The sequence below is a fragment of the Pongo pygmaeus genome, chromosome 16, assembly GCF_028885625.2.
Source record: "Pongo pygmaeus isolate AG05252 chromosome 16, NHGRI_mPonPyg2-v2.0_pri, whole genome shotgun sequence".
NCBI lineage: Eukaryota > Metazoa > Chordata > Mammalia > Primates > Hominidae > Pongo > Pongo pygmaeus.
The window spans coordinates 64,148,182-64,167,230 of NC_072389.2; the positions used below are offsets into that span (position 1 = coordinate 64,148,182).

At 43.4% G+C, this 19,049-nt stretch overlaps 1 protein-coding gene and 1 non-coding gene across 3 annotated transcripts in view; one reads left to right on the top strand and one right to left on the bottom strand.

Moving 5' to 3' along the window:
• Nucleotides 1-6,157: 6,157 nt before the first annotated feature.
• On the bottom strand, nucleotides 6,158-6,373 carry LOC129014875 (small nucleolar RNA U3). Its single transcript, XR_008494400.1, has one exon. It is a non-coding gene; the product is annotated as a small nucleolar RNA U3 (small nucleolar RNA).
• A 7,397-nt stretch (nucleotides 6,374-13,770) lies between these two features.
• MINDY2 (MINDY lysine 48 deubiquitinase 2) overlaps nucleotides 13,771-19,049 on the top strand; it is a 91,981-nt gene continuing 86,702 nt past the window's right edge. For both annotated transcript variants that reach the window (XM_054451244.2, XM_054451245.2), the window contains exon 1: nucleotides 13,771-17,915. In XM_054451244.2, the coding sequence (XP_054307219.1) occupies nucleotides 17,076-17,915 (840 nt within the window). In that variant the 5' untranslated portion in view covers nucleotides 13,771-17,075. The remainder of the gene's footprint in view (nucleotides 17,916-19,049) is intronic.

Consider the following 19,049-nt stretch of genomic DNA (forward strand, 5'->3'; position numbering starts at 1 on the left):
GGGTCTGTCTTGACAATGCCTAGCACATTGTCAGCACATTTTCTGGAACAGTATTCCAATCACTTTTTCTTGGGACATTTCCTATGCCCCCAAACCCAAGACCCATATCCTAGTTGCACAACTTCCTAGCCACGTGACCTTAGGTAAGTTAAGGCACCTGTGCCACAGTTTCCTAATCTTTACAATGGGGAAAATAGTGGTATCTACTTCAGAGTGTTGCTATAAGAGTCAAATAATTTAACAGATGTAAAGCACTAAGAACAGTGCATAGCATACAATTACTATTATAAAATATTTTAGATGTTGTTATTATTACATATCCAACTCTTACTAGTCATCTCCTACCTGAAATTACACAGCCATACTCCGTAACATGTCCCAAACTGAAAAACCCCTACATCAACCTACCTAAACCTTCTCTTCCTCCTAAATTCCCTATTTTGGTTAATGGCAACACCATCCACTCAATTACCTAAACTCCCACCCCAGTAGATAGATCATCAAGTCATCTTTATTCTCCATCGTATGAAGTCCCTCTACCTACCTTTACTGCCACTGCCCAAGCCTTGGTCTTCCTGTTTCACATACCCACTGCCTGACCTCCTGTCCACCACTTCCCCACCTGCCAGTCTTTTGAAAATATAGATCCTTTTATCTGCAAGATAAAATACAAGACCTTCAGTCGGGCGCAGTGGCTTACACCTGTAATCCCAGCACTTTGGGAGGCTGAGGCAGGTGGGTCACCTGAGGTCGGGAGTTCGAGACCAGCCTGACCAAAGTGGAGAAACCCCATCTCTGCTAAAAATACAAAATTAACCGGGCATGGTGGCACATGCCTGTAATCCCAGCTACTCGGGAGGTTGAGGAAGGAGAATCGCTTGAATCCAGGAGGCGGAGGTTGCAGTGAGCCAAGATCGCGCCATTGCACTCCACCCTGGGCAACAAGAGTGAAACTCCATCTCCATCTCAAAAAAAAAAAAAAAAAAAAAAGACCTTTCATGATCTAGTCATTGTTTTCCTTGCCAGCTTCGTCTTTCACCACTCTTTTTTTTTTTTTTTTTTTGACACATAGCAGTCTGATCACACATAGTCCAAGAATACTCAAAAAATAAATGAAATAGAATCAGATGTTTAAGATTGGTCTTCAAACATTATAGCCAGTGATGCCATGTTTGCCTTTGTGCTCTTGGATATAAAATCACATCCACACCTCAGTGGCCACCAAACCATTCAGCATAGCTTCCTTAACTGTGAGCTGTTTGAAGCTATCAGTTTGAGAGTTACAGAGTGGTTTTTTTGTTGTTTTGAGACAGAGTCTCGCTCTGCCACCCAGGCTGGAGTGCAGTGGCGCGATCTCGGCCCACTGCAACCTCTGCCTCCCGGCTTCAAGGAATTCTCCTGCTTCAGGCTCCCGAGTAGCTGAGATTACAGGCACGTGCCAGCATGCCCGGCTAATTTTTCTTTTTTTTTTTTTAAGTAGAGACAGGGTTTCACCATGTTGCCCAGGCTGGTCTCGAGCTCCTGACCTCAAATGATCTGCCCCCCTCCGGCCTCCCAAAGTGCTGAGATTACAGGCGTGAGCCACCGTGCCCAGCTATTTTTTTTAATGCTCTGAATAACTAGGAATCTAAGCAGGGGTTGAGGGAACCAGCTCAACCTTGGCACAGTGCCAAAATGTAGCCAACCAGGTTTTCAAGTAAGTCACAGTAGTGTTCGTTGGTGGTGTTGGGGCCTTCTCAGTAAGGTTTTAGACAAACTGGGCCATGTTTCTAGGATGAAAAGTCTGCTGTCCCCAATGTCCAGCTCTTTCTCACTTTGTCTTCTAAAAGTAGCAATTACAAAAATTACAGTAACAGTAATAGCTAGCAGGTCAGGAGTTCGAGGAGTGGTAAGGTAATGGAAACTTAAATAACTTGCCCAAAATCGGAAAGCTGGTGCATGGCAGAACCAATGCCTAAAGTTAGATCTGCATCAAGAGCATGTGCTTTAATCACAATATGCTGCTGTTCAACTGCAGTTGGTTTCCCAAACACATATCACTTTCCTCTTTGACATCTCTGCACATGTTATTCCCTCCAGGAGGAATGCTTCTCCCATTTATCCTATAAATTCTATGAAGTTAGTCTCAGAGAATCCTTTCAATAATTCATTTTAAGACACTTTTTTGTTAGGATTTTACTTGCTGTATAAAAGAGGAATCAGAGAAGAAAAGGACTTTAAAAATCCACTTCTGGGCCTAGGCACGGGGGCTCGTGCCTGTAATCTCAGCACTTTGGGAGGCCTGGACAGGAGGATTTCTTGAGTCCAGGAGTTCAACACCAGCCTGGGCGATATAACAACATCCTGTCTTCTTTTTCTTTTTCTTTCTTTTTTTTTTTTTCCTAAGAGATTGAGTCTTGCTCTGTAGTCCAGGCTGGAGTGCACTGGCATGATCTCGGCTCATTGCAACCTCTGCCTCCCAGGTTCTAGCAATTCTCCTGCCTCAGCCTCCCACGTAGCTGGAATTATAGGCACATGCTGCCACGCCCGGCTAATTTTTTGTATTCTAGTAGAGAATGGGTTTCATCGTGTTGCCCAGGCTGGTCTCGAACTCCTGAGCTCAGGCTATCCACCCGCCTCGGCCTCCCAAAGTGCTAGGATTACAGGCATGAGCCACCGTGCCTGGCCTTTCTTGTTTGTTTGTTTGAGACAGAGTCTCACTTAGTCACCCAGGCTGGAGTGCAGTGGTGAAATCTCGGCTCAAGGCAACCTCTGCCTCCTGGGTTGAAGCAATTCCCATGCCTCAGCTATCCAAGGAGCTGGGATTACAAGCATGCACCACCATTCCCGGCTAACTTTTGTATTGTTAGTAGAGACAGGGTTTCACCATGTTGGCCAGGCTGGTCTTGAACTCCTGACCTCAGGTAATTTGCCCACCTCAACCTCCCAAAGCGCTGGGATTACAAGCATGAGCCACCATGCTTGACCAATGAGATCCTGTCTCTACAAAAAATAAAACAATTAGCCGAGCATGGTGGCACATGCCTGTAGTCCCAGCTACTTGGGAGGCTGAGGTGGGAGGATCACTAGAGCACAGGAGATTGAGACTGCAGTGAGCTGTGATCACACCAGTTTACTCCAGCCTGGGCAATAGAGTGAGACCCTGTCTCAAAATTTAAAAAAAAAATCTACATCTAGGGAAAAGAGAACAGTGAAATATGGTATTTATAACTTACAGCAATTAGAACGCATTCCCTTAAAATGTAAAGGAATAGACATTCTTAAATATATGGCTCAGGCTTCTTCCCTTCTGTAAAATTTTAAACTTCCCCTCTAGACAAAACTTAATGTCTACTATTTACATAATTCTAATGTAGCTTTATCAAACTGTATTGTATTTTTTAAAATATCATCCCTATTCTATTTTTTTTAAGACAGGGTCTTGCTCTGTCACCCAGGCTGGAGTACAGTGGGACTCACCACAGCCTCAAACTCCTGGGCTTAAGTGATCCTCTTGCCTCATCCTCCTAAGTCCTGGGCTTAAGTGATCCTCCTGCCTCATCCTCCTAAGTAGCTGGGACTATAGGTATTAGGTATGCACTGCCATGCTGGGCTATTTTTTTTTTTTTTTTTTTTTTTTTTGTAGAGACAGGATCTCTCTATGTTGTCCAGGCTGGTCTTGAACTCCTGGGCTCAAGTGATCCTCCCTCCTCAACCTCCCAAAGTGCTGGGAGTATAGGCATGAGCCACCGTGCCTGGCCAAAAATTTTTTTTTCTCAATTATTCATCAATATTAAATAATTGTAAGGTTTCATGGTTAAAACAAGATTCTAGATTTTCTGTGGAAACTGAAAGGTCAAGCCGACCTAGATTCTTGCACAGAATCAATTGGCAGAAACTGAGTCGAGGCTGCCCTCTTTGGACGGGGTTTGTCTAATCTAACCCCACCCCAGTTATCCCTGTCAGTATTTGAGTTTATGACCCGTTTTAAAAACTAGACCAAGTTCAAAATGGCCCTTGAAGTTTTTTCCTAGATCCCCCTTGCCATAGTAATCTCAATCACATTTTAGTCTGAAACACCTATTATTTATATCTCTCATCTGCAATTAACCATGTGTTACTTTCTGGAAATTCTATTATCCCAGTGTTAAAGACAGCAGAGATAGGAAAGTTTTGAGGCAAAGCAGAGGGCACCCCACAACCTTACAGTGTGGCAATGATAATAATCATTCATTCATTTGACAAGTATTTATTTTGTTCCTCCTATGGGGATTTCCAAATTATCAAAACAAAACAAAACATGATCCTGACATGGTACCAGGCACCTTGGTAAGAAATTTATATACATGATTCCATTTACTCTTTGTAACAATGCTATGAAGTAGATATATCTCATTTAACAGATGAGGGAACAGGCAGACCAGGCTTCTAACCGAAGTTTGTTTGACTCCAAATCTTGTAGTCTGGTCTCTTGAATTACTGGGTAAATCCGTCCTTATTATCATTGCCATGGTCCAGAATCTACCTGTTAGCTTTCAAGGTCCAGAAGCTAGATTTTTCTCAGTGCAACCTGATTTGATCAACTGACAAGGACTAATTTATAGGAGCTAAACTCTTAAGGGACTTAGGTCTTAAAATGTCACCTCATAATTTTATGAGTTAGCTATTCATGTTAGCAGGTCAATGCATTATTTCTTATCAATAGTTGAGAAGCTAAAGCATAATTCAAAGTGGCTTAGTAAGCAAGGCATCACTAAAGAAAAAATTAACTGAATGATTTTGCTGTCTAATTCATCCCACTATTCAACTTACCATGCCACAATAGAATCTATCGAGGGAATAGATAGGTACCAGACCATCCACATGTTCAGGGGACCTCCACAATAGATGGTGATCAAAGCATACTTCAGCAAACCCTTATGCTGTGGGATATTCTCTGGGCTCCATGCAGACCACCATCTCCCTTCGTGTTATTATATGCTTTCTTTGGGAATAATATAATTGATTAGACCACTTTTTTTTTTGCATTTATTCAGACTTTGATTCTATTTCCAGCCTTACTCTCACTTCTTTTAAACACTGAACGAATCCTATCTTCTAAGGTAACTATTACAAATAGCCAAGCCGGCCGGGCACAGTGGCTCACGCCTGTAATCCCAACACTTTGGGAGGCCAAGGCGGTTGGATCACCCGAGGTCAAGAGTTCCAGACCAGCCTGGCCAACATGGTGAAACCCCATTTCTACTAAAAATACAAAATTAGGCCGGGCACGGTGGCTCATGCGTGTAATCCCAGCACTTTGGGAGGCCAAGGCAGGTGGATCACGAGGTCAGGAGTTCGAGACCAGCCTGGCCAATATGGTCAAACCCCGTCTCTACTAAAAATATAAAAAATTAGGCCAGGCACAGTGGCTCATGCTTGTAATCCTAGCACTTTGGGAGGCCAAGATGGGCAGATTGCCTGAGCTCAGGAGTTCGAGACCAGCTTGGGCAACATGGTGAAACCCCCATCTCTACTAAAATACAAAAAAAAAAAAAATCAGCTGGGCATGGTGGCAGGCACTTGTAATCCCAGCTACGTGGGAGGCTGAGACAGGAAAATTGCTTGAACCCGGTAGGCAGAGGTTGCAGTGAGCCGAGACCATGCCACTGAACTCCAGCCTGGGCAACAAAGTGAAACTCTTTCTCAGAAAAAAAAAAAAAAAAAAATTAGCCAGGTGTAGTGGCAGGTGCCTGTGGTCCCAGCTACTTGGGAGGCTGAGGCAGGAGAATTGCTTGAACCCGGGAGGCAGAGGTTGCAGTGAGCCGAGTTCGTGCCACTGCACTCCAGCCTAGGCAATAAGAGCGACCCTCCATCTAAAAAAAAAATAGCTGAGCTGATTCATTCTGTTGATTTGGTTAATTATCATCTTACTGAGAAGCACTTCATACTACCACTTGAGCAATGTCTATAGGGGTCATATTTTTATTTTACTTGTAGATACTTATGTTTTGTCTTCCTAACCACATTGTGACCAACTTGAGGGCAGTGGCAATAATAATATATTTGAAAATATCTTTATAATTTATAAACTCTTTATTATAAGTTCCATTTCTTCACAGTACCACATAGCAAAATTATCCAAGCTATTTTCCTCCTGGTTTTTTTGTTTGTTTCTTTGTTTGTTTTTTTAATAGGAACCACTCAGACTGCATCCTTTCCCTCTTACTCTCCCAAAGGAAGAGAAAAACAATCATCCATGGCAAATGGCAGTTGCAGTGAAGCAACACCAGGACTCGGCTTCACGCTCAGGAGAGAACGCTGCGCCTCCTCCTTGTGGTTTCTGGTGTTCTACACGTTCAGAGAAACTTCTCTAGTAATGAACTATAGAAATGATCCCTGAAAGTATAGTCTTCCTTTTTTTTTTTCTTTTACAAAATGTGAAAACTGAAGAGAGGTAAATTTATGAATTTAATTTTACCAAAGCTTGTAAAATTAGTCAGTGGCAGGACCAGGTTCTTGTGGTCTCCATTCATCACACTTTCGGCTACATTGGGTTGCCTCCATGTGACCATGCTTCATATTCTCTTTTGTGCCCCAAAGCACCACATCTAGACAGTCAGTGAAAATTATGGAGGTTCATTATTGTGATTATAAACCAAATGGGTCAGAGTTCTTACTGTATGCATATTAACAATTGACAACTATACTTCTCAACAGTGCAAGTAGTTTTTGCCTGATATCGTTCTAGGTCAGTGTTCCTCAAAGTATAGCTAGTGAAATACCTGCATTAGAGTTACTTAGGATGCTTATCAAAACCACAGAGTCCCCAGCCTGGGCAACACAGAGAGAACTCATTGCTACAGATAATTTAAAAATTAGGTGTGGTGGCGCACCCTTGTGGTCTCAGCTATTCTGGAGGCTGAGGAGGGAGAATCACTTAAATTCAGGAGGTCAAGACTGCAGTGAGCCCTGATAGCACCACTGCACTCCAGCCTGGGCAACACAGTGAGACCCCATCTCAACAACAAAAAAAAAACCTGCAGATTACTGAGCTTTTCTCCAGTTCTGATGAATGTAGTTCCTGGGGATAGAGCCCAGAAACCCATTTTAATAGACTTCCCACATGAGAGTTAATTACACTAAAGTTTGACAACCACTGTTTTAAACAAACACAGTAAGAGATATAGTGAAAATAAAAGACCAGGTACTTCTGGAAAGTCAGTGTCAACATATAAAAATAGTAGAAAATAGGATATATTTTCTCAATTCTAAGATACCCTCAGTTGTAAGATACACCATTCATTTAATAGCAGCTTTTGAAGAAAAGAGTGGTTTACTAGTTTTTCTAAAAAATGGGTATGTTTAGGTTTTGTTTTAAGAAAACAAAATTAGGCCAGGCGTGGTGTAATCCCAACACTTTAGGAGGCTGAGGGGGGAGGATCGTTTGAGGCCAGGAGTTTCAGACCAGCCTGGGAAACATAGCAAGATCCCATTCTCTTTAGCCAAGTGAGGTAGTACATGCCTATACTCCTAGCTACTCAGGAGGCTGAGGTGAGAGGATTGCTTCACCCAGGAGTTCAAGGCTGTAGTGAGCTACGATTGTGCCACTGCACTCCAACCTGGGCGAAAGAGTGAAACCTTATCTCAAAATAAATAAATAAATAAATAAATTTTAAAATAAGACTTCTTGAATGTGAGAAAAATAAAACAGAACCACTTGACTGAGAGAATGATATTAATATGAAAAAAAAACATGAGACAGACAAGAACCAAAAAAAATTTGACACCAGAATGATAAATATAGTCTTAGACATTACTTTGAAAATATATCTATCTATCTATCTACACACACACACACACACACACACACACACACACACACACACACACCCCTCAAGGGAAAGTGTATAGAAAAGCATGGCTAAAAGAGCATTGCATAGTTCTGGAAGAGTAATGAAAAATAACAGTGAATAGAGGGTGAATTTAGAAGCCTCTCACTGTCTCTTGCTAAGGTTTATTTATTTGTCATGCAAGTGAGAAGGGGTTGCTTCCCCTAATGCTAGAGTAGTAATTCTCAAACTTTATCAAAGATCAGAATCACCAAGAGGTCTTGTTAAAACACACAGCTCCTGATTCTGTAGGTCTGCAGTAGGGCTCAAGAATTTTCATTTTTAACAAATTCCTAGGTAATACTGACACTACCAACCCAAAAACTACACTTTGAGAACTAGAGTTGACAGATATCTGGCAAACTGGTGGGCTGGCAGGGCAGAAGTACTTCTGAGAAAAGTTCTAAGGAAAGAATGAGGCAGGCATAATACACATGATTCAATGACAAAACTTTAACCATTGGCCATAAGACTAGGGAAGTAGGGATTCTAAGTTGAAGATGCCATATATTTCTTAAATTCATTTCTGGTGCAACCTACCTGGAATCACATTTCAGTCTCACTTTTAAAAAGGACTACATAAAGGACTACATAAGTAAAACTGAGAGAACTGTTTCATTAATACTGTCGCACATTAGGGCTATAATAAGAGGGAAGAGAAAGTTATTTCCCTCCATTCACCATCATGTATTTTTAACATTACCAGGACAGATGGGCATCTGGTAAAGCAGCATGGAGTAGAGGCAGCACCTGGTGGAATATCATAGGATTGGACTTGCTTCTAAACAGGTGTGGGACTCCCTATGGGGGCTCTCAGAAATAATTGAGTCGGGGATGTTCTTTGCAGGAGGCTGGAGTTTCTGCAAGCAATTGAAGGCCAGAGCCAGGGCAATTTGAGCTACATGGAAACCTCTGATTTCTAACTCAGAATTTTCTCACATATCTTGAATAGAAGGTTAAAAGAGGAGGAGTAAATGTATATATGCCCTGTACCTGTGCAATCTTCTGGTCTGAGCTAATTTTGATGCAGCTGACAATAAAGAACAATCAATTTATTTTCCATAGCATCATCAACATAATAAAGCCAAGATGTTTGAACTATAGCTCTTGTAGGTTTATGCAGAATAAGATAAGGAAGAGATCATAGGCTGGGGAATAATTAGAATGCCGCTACACTCTAGTGGCAAGGAGATAAGGACTCAGGAGTGGCCCCAAAGAGAATGAAGGAAAGGGGTACATAATATCAGCAAGACTTTATCGATGAGATAATCAACAGTAAACTCGCATAAAAATCAAAGATGGCGCCAAATTTTCTGTCATGGTAGCTAAAAATGTTATGATTCAACTAAGAAAAGCTGAATTTTAGGCTGGGCGTGGTGGCTTACACCTGTAATCCCAGCACTTTGGGAGGCTGAGGTGGGCAGGTCACCTGAAGTTGGGAATTTGAGACCAGCCTGACCAACATGGAGAAACCCCGTCTCTACTACAAATATAAAATTAGCCAGGCGTGGTGGTGCATGCCTGTAATCCCAGCTACTCAGGAGGCTGAGGCAGGAGAATTGCTTGAACTTGGGAGGCAGAGGTTGTGGTGAGCCGAGATCGTGCCATTGCACTGTGGCCTGGGCAGTAAGAGCAAAACTCTCTCTCAAAAAAAAAACAAAAGAAAAAGAAAAACTGAATTTTAAAAGAATAATCATTTTGATGTATTTTTTGGATTTCTTAAGCCTGAGGTAATAATCAGCCTGTTATTTTAATTAGACAAGCACTGTATAGCTTAAATCTTCACTGTTTCACACAAAAACATTTTTCTTCATCTGAACTTTTATAACATTTACTGTTTGTGCTAGTCATTTAGTGTTCATTATAAAGTAAGTTTTATTCTCAGTGATCATTTCATGTGAACATACTTCTTAATTCCCCAAAGAACTTTGTACTCCCAAAGAATAAGTCCAATGTTTTACACTCATATCCCCCATATCTCTCTCCCTAGCACAATCACTAACTATATGTTCACTAAGTATACTTTTCTGAAGTGTACGGTTCAGATATCTTTTGAAAAATATAAAGGATATATTAAAAGTTATAATCAATATTCTAAAAGATGAAAGGTCAGGATGCCATTAAACAAAAACTAGAATAATTTATTGGAAATTAAATATGTAAAGTAGAAGAAAAAGATGAGTGTAAAATCAGAGAAAAGATAAGAATTATAAAATAAAACCAGATAATTTCACAGAACTGAAGGACATAAGTTTCTACACTGAATGTGATCACACAAGTAGCTAGCCCAATAAACAGAGCAAGATCCACACAAAGATATATCAAATACTGAAATGTCAGAACATCAAGAATAAGGGAAGATCAATAAACCTCAGAGAGAAGGAAGAGGTTATATACAAAGGTTCTGGAGTCACAGTAATATCAGACTTCTCTATAATCACCTGGAAGCTAGAATACAATTGAATAATTACTTTAAAATGAAGAAAAAGTATTTCCAATCTTCAATTTTATACCCAGCCAAACTATAAAATGTAAAAACCTACAAGGTCTACAAAAATTTACTTCCTTTGCACTCTTCCTTAGGAAGCTAATTAAGACTACATTTGGGCTGGGCGCGGTGGCTAATGCCTGTAATCCCAGCACTTCGGGAGGCAAAGGTGAGTGGATCACAAGGTCAGGAGTCCAAGACCAGCCTGGCCAAGATGATGAAACTCCATCTCTACTAAAAATATAAACATTAGCTGGACAAGGTGGCGGGCGCTTATAATCCCAGGTACTTGGGAGGCTGAGGCAGAAAATTGTTTGGACCCAGGAAGCGGAGGTTGCAGTGAGCCGAGATCTCACCACTGCACTCTAGCCTGGGCGACAGAGCTAGATTCCATCTCAAAAAAAAAAAAAAAGGCCGGGTGTGGTGGCTCACGCCTGTAATCCCAGCACTTTGGGAGGCCAAGGCAGACAGATCACAAGGTCAAGAGATCGAGACCATCCTGGCCAACATGGTGAAACCCCGTCTCTACTAAAAATACAAAAATTATCTGGGCATGGTGGCACGTGCCTGTAGTCCCAGCTACTGGGGAGGCTGAGGTAGGAAAATCGCTTGAACCCGGGAGGCAGAGATTGTAGTTAGCCGAGATAGCACCACTGCACTCCAGCCTAGTGACAGAGCGAGACTCCAACCCCACAAAAAAAAAAAAAAACAAAGGAATATGTTTGGCTGGGTGTCATAGCTCATACCTATATTCCCAGCACTTTGGGAGGCCAAGGCAGGAGGATCACTTGAGGCCAGGAGTTTGAGATAAGGCTGCACAACATAGAACCTATGTTTACAAATAATTTTTTTTTTAATGAGCCAGGTATGGTGGCATGTGCTTGTAATCCTAGCTACTTGGGAGGCTGAGGCAGGAGGACCACATGAGCCCAGGAGTTTGAGGCTGCAATGAGCCACGATCATGTCACTGCATTCCAGGCTGGGCGACAGAGGGAGACCCTATCTCTATTGTTTAAAAAAAAACAAAAAACCAAAAATATGCATCGTTCTAGAAAAAGGAGATCCAAGAAACAAAGGAATCAACACAGAAGAAGGAATTCCTCAAAAAGTGATCAAGAGAAATCCCAGGATGACATCTGTGTATCAGGCTTATAAAAGAAAAGTCTAGAGCAGAGCAAGAGAAGTGAGTGTTCCAGGGAGGATGTATCCAGTATTTAAATGGACCTAAGGAATAACTTGGTATGATTGATCATACTGCTAACTCTGTGGCTAAATTAGTGGGAAGTGAAGAATCAAGCAAATAAACAAACTAATGAGGCAACTGGGTTATTTTTGTTTTTTGTTTGTTCTTTTTTTTCTTTGAGGCAACTGTTAATTCCAAGACAGACAAAAAGTTTAACACAAAAATAAATCACAGTAAAATACCTGACTTAGTGGTGAATACTTACATAGCTCTAATGCTTTAATCTTTGACTATGTAATAAAAAATTGTTTAATAACTGGAAGATTGGAAAAATAGGAGGAAGAATGATATGAAAGGAAAGAACTAAATCCCCATCTTCCATGGGAATAAATCAATAAACAATATATACAATTATTTTTTTCTGTCCAGTGAATGGAATACAGTGTTTTGGGTTTCTTTAGACGATCTTATTCTGTTACCCAGGCTGGAGTGGAGTGGTGCCGTCGTAGCTCACTACAGCCTCGAACTCCTGGGCTCAAGCAGTCCTCCCACCTTGGCCTCCCAAAGTGTTGGGACTACGGGCGTGAGCCACAGCACTCAGCCTACAACTGTTAAATGAAGAAACCAGAGTGTAAACATGTTTCTCAGAAACAAGGGTACAAAGAGCTAAAGAACAGCTATGAGGCTGGGTGTGGTGGTGAGCTCCTATAGTCTGTGCTACTCTGGAGGCTGAGTCAGTGGGATTGCTTGAGCCGAGTTAGAGGCTGTAGTGTGCCACAACAGCCACTGTGAATAGCCACAGCACTCCAGTCTGGGCAACATAATGAGACCCGTCTCAAAAAAAAAAAAAAAAAAGGAACAGCTATGAGTTGAAAGAGACTGTGAGGCTGTTTATAAAGAACAGGACTCCAGGGTCTGGAAGGACAGAACTGCTTCGTTTTTATATAAACTATTTAACTTTTAAGACTATTATATCTGAAACTTTGAAAAATAATTTTTAAAATTTGGATAGCGGCCAGGTGCAGTGGCTCATGCCTATAATTACAGCATTTTGGGAGACCGAGGTGGGAGGATTGCTTGAACTCAGGAATTCAAGACCAGCCTGGGCAACATATGCTACAAAAATTTTAAAAACTAGCAGGTCATGGTGGTATACACCTGTAGTCACATCTACTCAGGATGCTGAGGCAGGAGGCTCACTTGAACCTGGGAGGTTGAGATTTCAGTGAGCCATGATTGTGCAACTGCGCTCCAGCCTGGTTGACAGAGTGAGACCCTGTCCTAAATAAATTAATTAATTTAATTAAATAAAATTTGGATAGTAACTATTTAACTTAAAAATAGCAATCTTACCTCAGAGTTTACCTAAAGATACAGATATGCAAAATAAGAACAAAATATCAGTTTGTCTTCTAGTATTCTCCCTAGATGCCACTCCCAACCTCCCTTAAAAAATAACTATGTACCTTTTCATGAACTTAAATAGCTACCTATATTTTCATAGCTGTTTATCTAGGCTTAATTGTTGACAACCCATGAAAAGAAATACTGGTTCTGTTGCAAAAAAATTATTAAATGATGCCATGTGAGCATTTGAAACGCATACCAATAAAAACTACCACAGCAAGTACAGGTTTATCCAAGTAAAGGTTTTGAAAAACGGTGAAGGGCCATTATTTGAGAAGTGTATGCCATGATTTTTGGCTCTCCTATGGCTCACAGGCCTATAAATGATTCATTTAATTTATTCATATAACACAGCTTTATAGATTTCCTTTTTACATTTGAGGTACCATGCTAAATTCTAAATTTCCTGAAATCTGTATTCTTTTTTTTTTTTTTTTTTGAGACGGAGTTACACTCTTGCTGCCCAGGCTAAAGCACAATGGTGCAATCTCGGCTCACTGCAACCTCTGCCTTCCAGGTTCAAGCGATTCTCCTGCCTCAGCCTACCAAGTAGCTGGGATTACAGGCATGCGCCACCACACCCGGCTAATTTTGTATTTTTAGTAGGGACGGGGTTTCTCCATGTTGGTCAGGCTGGTCTTGAACTCCCAACTGCAGGTGATCTGCCCGCCTCAGCTTCCCAAAGTGCTGAGATGACAGACCGTGAGTCACTGCGCCCGGCCTTGAAATCTGTATTCTTATTTATATTTCATGGCCTAAAATACCGTAAAATGCTTAAATGAGCAGCATATATTTTAATCTATTCACATCTCCAGTTCTTTTTTAGGGAACAAATTCAAATTTAAGAACAGGATTTATTGTTTATGGATTGACATGGAGATCAAAAGCACACACAACTCCTAAATTCAACATTCTGAAAAAGCTCTCCATTATCTTTTCTAATTTTCCTGTTGTCCAAGAGTTGGATGTGGGTGGAGGATTACCTAGGTGCCGAGGAAAGAGACTGAAGGCACAAACTGTTTCAGTATAATAAAGAAAATAGTTAGGATAAGAATAGTCATAATACAAATTAGATATAGAGATGATCATGGACAATTATCAATCATTATTATAAACATTATTAATCATTAGCTTTTAATATTACTCTTTGTTGCATTACTAATATAACCTACGAATAACCAGCGGGTATAGGGTCAGGTGCTGAAGGGACATTGTGAGAAGTGACCTAGAAGGCAAGAGGTGAGCCTTCTGTCACGCCCACATAAGGGCCGCTTGAGGGCTCCTTGGTCAAGCGGTAACACCAGTGTCTGGGAAGGCACCTGTTACTTAGCAGACCGTGAAAGGGAGTCTCCTTTCCTTGGCGGAATCAGGAAACACTCTGCTCCACCAGCTTCTTGTGGAAGGCTGGATATTATCCAGGCCTGCCCGCAGTCCTGGGACCTAATCCCCTCCCTGTGGTGCTGTGCTTCAATGGTCACGCTCCTTGTCCACTTTCATGCTCCTCCCGTACTCCTGGTTCCTCTTTGAAGTTCCTAGTAGATAGCGGTAGAAGAAATAGTGAGAGTCTTAAAGTCTTTGATCTTTCTTGTAAGTGCAGAGAAGAAAACGCTGACATATGCTGCCTTCTCTCTCTGCTTCAGCTACCTAAAAGAGAAAGGCCGCCTATCCTGTAATCACGTGACTTGCTTCACCTTGTCAATCACTTAGAAGATTCACCCTCTTTACCCTGCCGCCTGGTCTTGTATGCAATAAATATCAGCCAGCCCAGCCGTTCGGGGCCACTACCGGTCTCCGCATCTTTATGGTAGGGGTCCCCGGTCCTAGCTGTTTTCTCTTCATCTCTTTGTCTTGTGTCTTTATTTATTACAATCTGTCGTCTCCGCACAGGGGGAGAACACCGGCTAAGCCCCGTAGGGCTGGACCCTACAGTTTGACATATATCATGGTATCATGTCAATGCGGATCACGAGGTCAGGAGTTAGAGACCAGCCTGGCCAAGGTAGTGAAACCTCGTCTCTACTAAAAATACAAAAAAAATTAGCTGGGCATGGTGGCGTGTGCCTGTAGTCCCAGCTACTTGGGAGGCTGAGGCAGGAGAATACTTGAACCTCGGAGGTGGAGGTTGCAATGAGCCGAGATCGCGCCACTGTACTATAGCCTGGTGACAAAGCGAGACTCCGTCTCAAGGAAAAAAAAAAAAGAAGGGGCACAGTCTTCTGCATTCTCAGGTAAACAAGAATATAAGTATCAAACATACATGTATTATATGTAATACATATTATGTGTGGCCGGCCATGGTGGCTCACGCCTGTAATCCCAGCACTTTGGGAGGCCGAGGCGGGCGGATCACGATGTCAGGAGATCAAGACCATCCTGGCTAACACAGTGAAACCCCGTCTCTACTAAAAATACAAAAAATTAGCTGGGCGTGGTTGCGGGCGCCTGTAGCCCCAGATACTCCGGAGGCTGAGGCAGGAGAATGGCGTGAACCCGGGAGGCGGAGCTTTCAGTGAGCCGAGATCGCGCCACTGCACGCCAGCCTGGGCGACAGAGCAAGACTGCGTCTCAAAAACAACAACAACAACAACAAATAATTAGCCGGGCATGCTGGCGGGCGCCTATAGTCACAGCTACTCGGGAGGCTGAGGCAGGAGAATCGCTTGAACCCGGGAGACTGAGGTGGCAGTGAGCCAAGATCGTGCCACTGCACTCCAGCTTGGGCGACAGAGAGAGACTCCGTCTCAAAAAAAAAAAAAAAAAAAAGCAAAAACAAAAACAAAAAATATATAAGTATGTATTAAAAAATAGCAATAAGAAAAAAAAAAAGACAGTAAGCTCCACGAAGATATAAGCTCTGTGATCCACTATGGCATCTCCACTGCCAGACAGCATCCAGCAACTTACTTGGAACTAAAATGTATTAAAGGAATAAATGAAATACTACTTTGCAATTTTGTCTGCCTTCTCTAACCAACAGAGGTGCAAAAATATCACATTCTGATTATGTATCAGGTATTTATGTGTCTGCGAAGGAAGACCTGTCTCGTTTTTTATCCCCAACAGCCTAGAAAATGTTGAAAGAAAAAAAATGGGGAAAAAAGCCCTTTTCTGGAACAAGTTAGAATAGGACCCACATACATTTTGTTACTAACAAAACGTCCAGCTTGTCTTTCTTCTTTGAAAACTGCATGGCCTTAAGAGGAGTCCATTCTAATTAGGAAAAAAGTCACCTTTTCAGAAGCAGGCGCTTCCCACTCCATGCAAAGTGAAGCCAAGTTAGCAAAACCGCAAAGACTTCGCTAATTCAAATACAAGCTAATTTATTATTATTGGCGCAAATTAGCCACGTTCTTTTGCTGCGCAGGTCAACGTCCACAATCATACTGACTCTTCCTGTAGGGCCAATGTCTCACCAGTAGCTGGTGAGAAGCACAGCTCTTCTCAGCCAAAACCGACAGAGACTGGAATTTGTGTAGTGCAGTAATCCAAACCCCTCGAGTAGATATGCCTGCTTTAAAAATCTGCATCTCGTAAGAAATGCCTTAATTTTCCATATTAGGAGCTGAGAAAACAAGTCTCCTGAGCCCTTCAGAGACAAGTTATTTTCCAAATACTACAACCACTTCCAACCACCCAACAATGCCTCAGCCCGAGGGTGGGCCACACGCGACCCAGCGCTAAAGGGTCACAGCCAAGCTGTCCGCCGCCTGCCTTCCCTTTAAAGAAGCCGCACACAAGCGGGCTGCCCCGGAGTTCAACTTCCGGCCACATAGTGAGAGGATGTTTTCCTACTGGAGCTGAGCCGCGGGGGCGCGCCCCCCGGCCGCGCCCTCCTAGCCACGCCCTCCACGCCCGGCCTTCGGAGCGCGAGCTCGGGCGGGCGTACGGAAAGGGCTGGGCCACGTGGGCGGCTGCTGAGTGGTTCGCCTTCGTCCCTCAGCGCGCAGTCAGGCGGAGGCAAGCTCAGAGCGCACGGAGAGCGCGGTAGCGCGCGCCCGCGCGCGTTCTTAGTACCCTCCCCGGTGACGTGCCTGACCGAGGCCGCGCCAGGGCGCTGTTGCTGCCAATACAGCTGTCATGGCGTCCGAGGCGCTGGCTGCGGAGAACTGGCCGCGGTCTCCATAGAGCTGGGGGCGGGCGGCCCGGTATGGAGAGCAGCCCCGAGAGCCTGCAGCCGCTAGAACACGGGGTGGCGGCCGGGCCAGCGTCAGGGACAGGTTCTTCGCAGGAAGGGCTACAGGAGACCAGGCTCGCCGCTGGTGATGGTCCTGGGGTATGGGCGGCGGAGAACAGCGGCGGGAATGGGCTGGGGGCGGCGGCCGCCAGGAGGAGCCTCCCGGACTCGGCTTCTCCCGCGGGCTCTCTTGAGGTTCCCGGACCCTGCAGCTCCTCCCCGGGTTTGGACTTGAAGGACAGTGGTTTGGAGAGTCCTGCTGCTGCCGAGGCGCCTCTGAGAGGGCAGTACAAGGTGACCGCCTCGCCGGAGACAGCCGTAGCCGGTGTGGGTCATGAGTTGGGTCCCGCCGGAGACGCGGGAGCCCGCCCGGATCTCGCCGGCACCTGCCAAGCAGAGCTGACCGCCGCCGGCTCGGAAGAGCCCAGCAGCGCCGGCGGCCTCAGCAGCAGTTGCAGCGACCCGAGCCCTCCTGGGGAATCTCCGAGCCTGGACTCTCTGGAGTCGTTCTCTAACCTGCATTCTTTTCCCAGTAGCTGCGAGTTCAATAGTGAGGAGGGAGCGGAGAACAGGGTCCCTGAGGAGGAGGAGGGTGCGGCGGTGTTGCCCGGGGCTGTTCCTCTGTGCAAGGAGGAGGAGGGGGAGGAGACCGCTCAGGTGCTGGCGGCCTCCAAGGAACGCTTCCCGGGACAATCTGTGTATCACATCAAGTGGATCCAGTGGAAGGAAGAGAACACACCCATCATCACCCAGAATGAGAACGGACCCTGCCCCTTGCTGGCCATCCTCAATGTTTTGCTCCTGGCCTGGAAGGTACATTCTGCAGCTTTCTACTTCCTACAGCTTTTGGGGTGGAGGAAAACGGGGTGAGGGAGCTGCTGCATGGCTTCCTTTCTTTCCTCATTCATCAGTCCCCTTCTTAGATGAAATTCATTCCAAGACTTCCATGTTGAAAGAATATTCCCTTGTACATACATCGAAAAGAATTGCCCCTAACGTCAGTTTTCTCTTGTAGTGTTTAAGAGTTCAACATTCAATTGTGGTTGATAGACTTAGAAACAAGAAGGACTTAGAGCATCTTAAATCTTATGATTATTTTAAACTATAATTTCCTACATTTTCTTACTGACCTTATCACATATGCAAAAAAGTGAAGAATTGGGGAAAGTAGTCTTCAGAAGTTACCATCAATCCGTGATATCATGGACTAAGTTTTCATGGTTATATTTAGTCTGATTTCCAACTAATGCCCCATTTGTGTGTAGATACTTAAGAGAATGGTGATGGGGAAGATGTGGCTCTTTAGACAAATTCCATTTAAGGAAAAGCATTGGTCTGAGACCCAATTACCGTAACTTCTTGGTTTTCAAAGATTGTTTTCATTTTATGCATGATTTTTACTTGCCTCATTTCTTTGGCTCTCCTTAAATGGTTTGGCATTATTACCAGTAACCATGCATCCGAATGTGTTAAGGGAGCTAAAACTCTAAAGAACTAAAATAAGAAAAGATATGTCTAAGGTGAAGGAGCAAAAAAGGGAAAGACCCTTAAAAATAGGTATGTTGAGGACTCAGAGCGAGTTACCTGTAAAATGAAGTGTCTTATTTAAGCTTGCAGTGTTAGGGTGCTGAGAAGATGCATCTCACAGCACCTATTTTATTTTCAAATTGGTAATTATATCTATAGATGCAGTGTTTCCTAGAAAAAAAAAAAACAAAAAACTGGGTGTGGTGGTGTGCGCCTGTAATCCCAGCTACTCTGTAAGCTTAGCTACTCTGGAGGCTGACACAAGACAATCGCTCGAGCCCAGAAGTTTGAGACCAGCCTGGGCAATATAGTGAGACCCTATATTAGAGGAAAATAAAAAGAAAAAAATAATCTGGATTCTTCTAAACAGTTAGGTAGAAAATCAAGTAAAGGGAATAGTGTTTATCAAACATGTCTTTA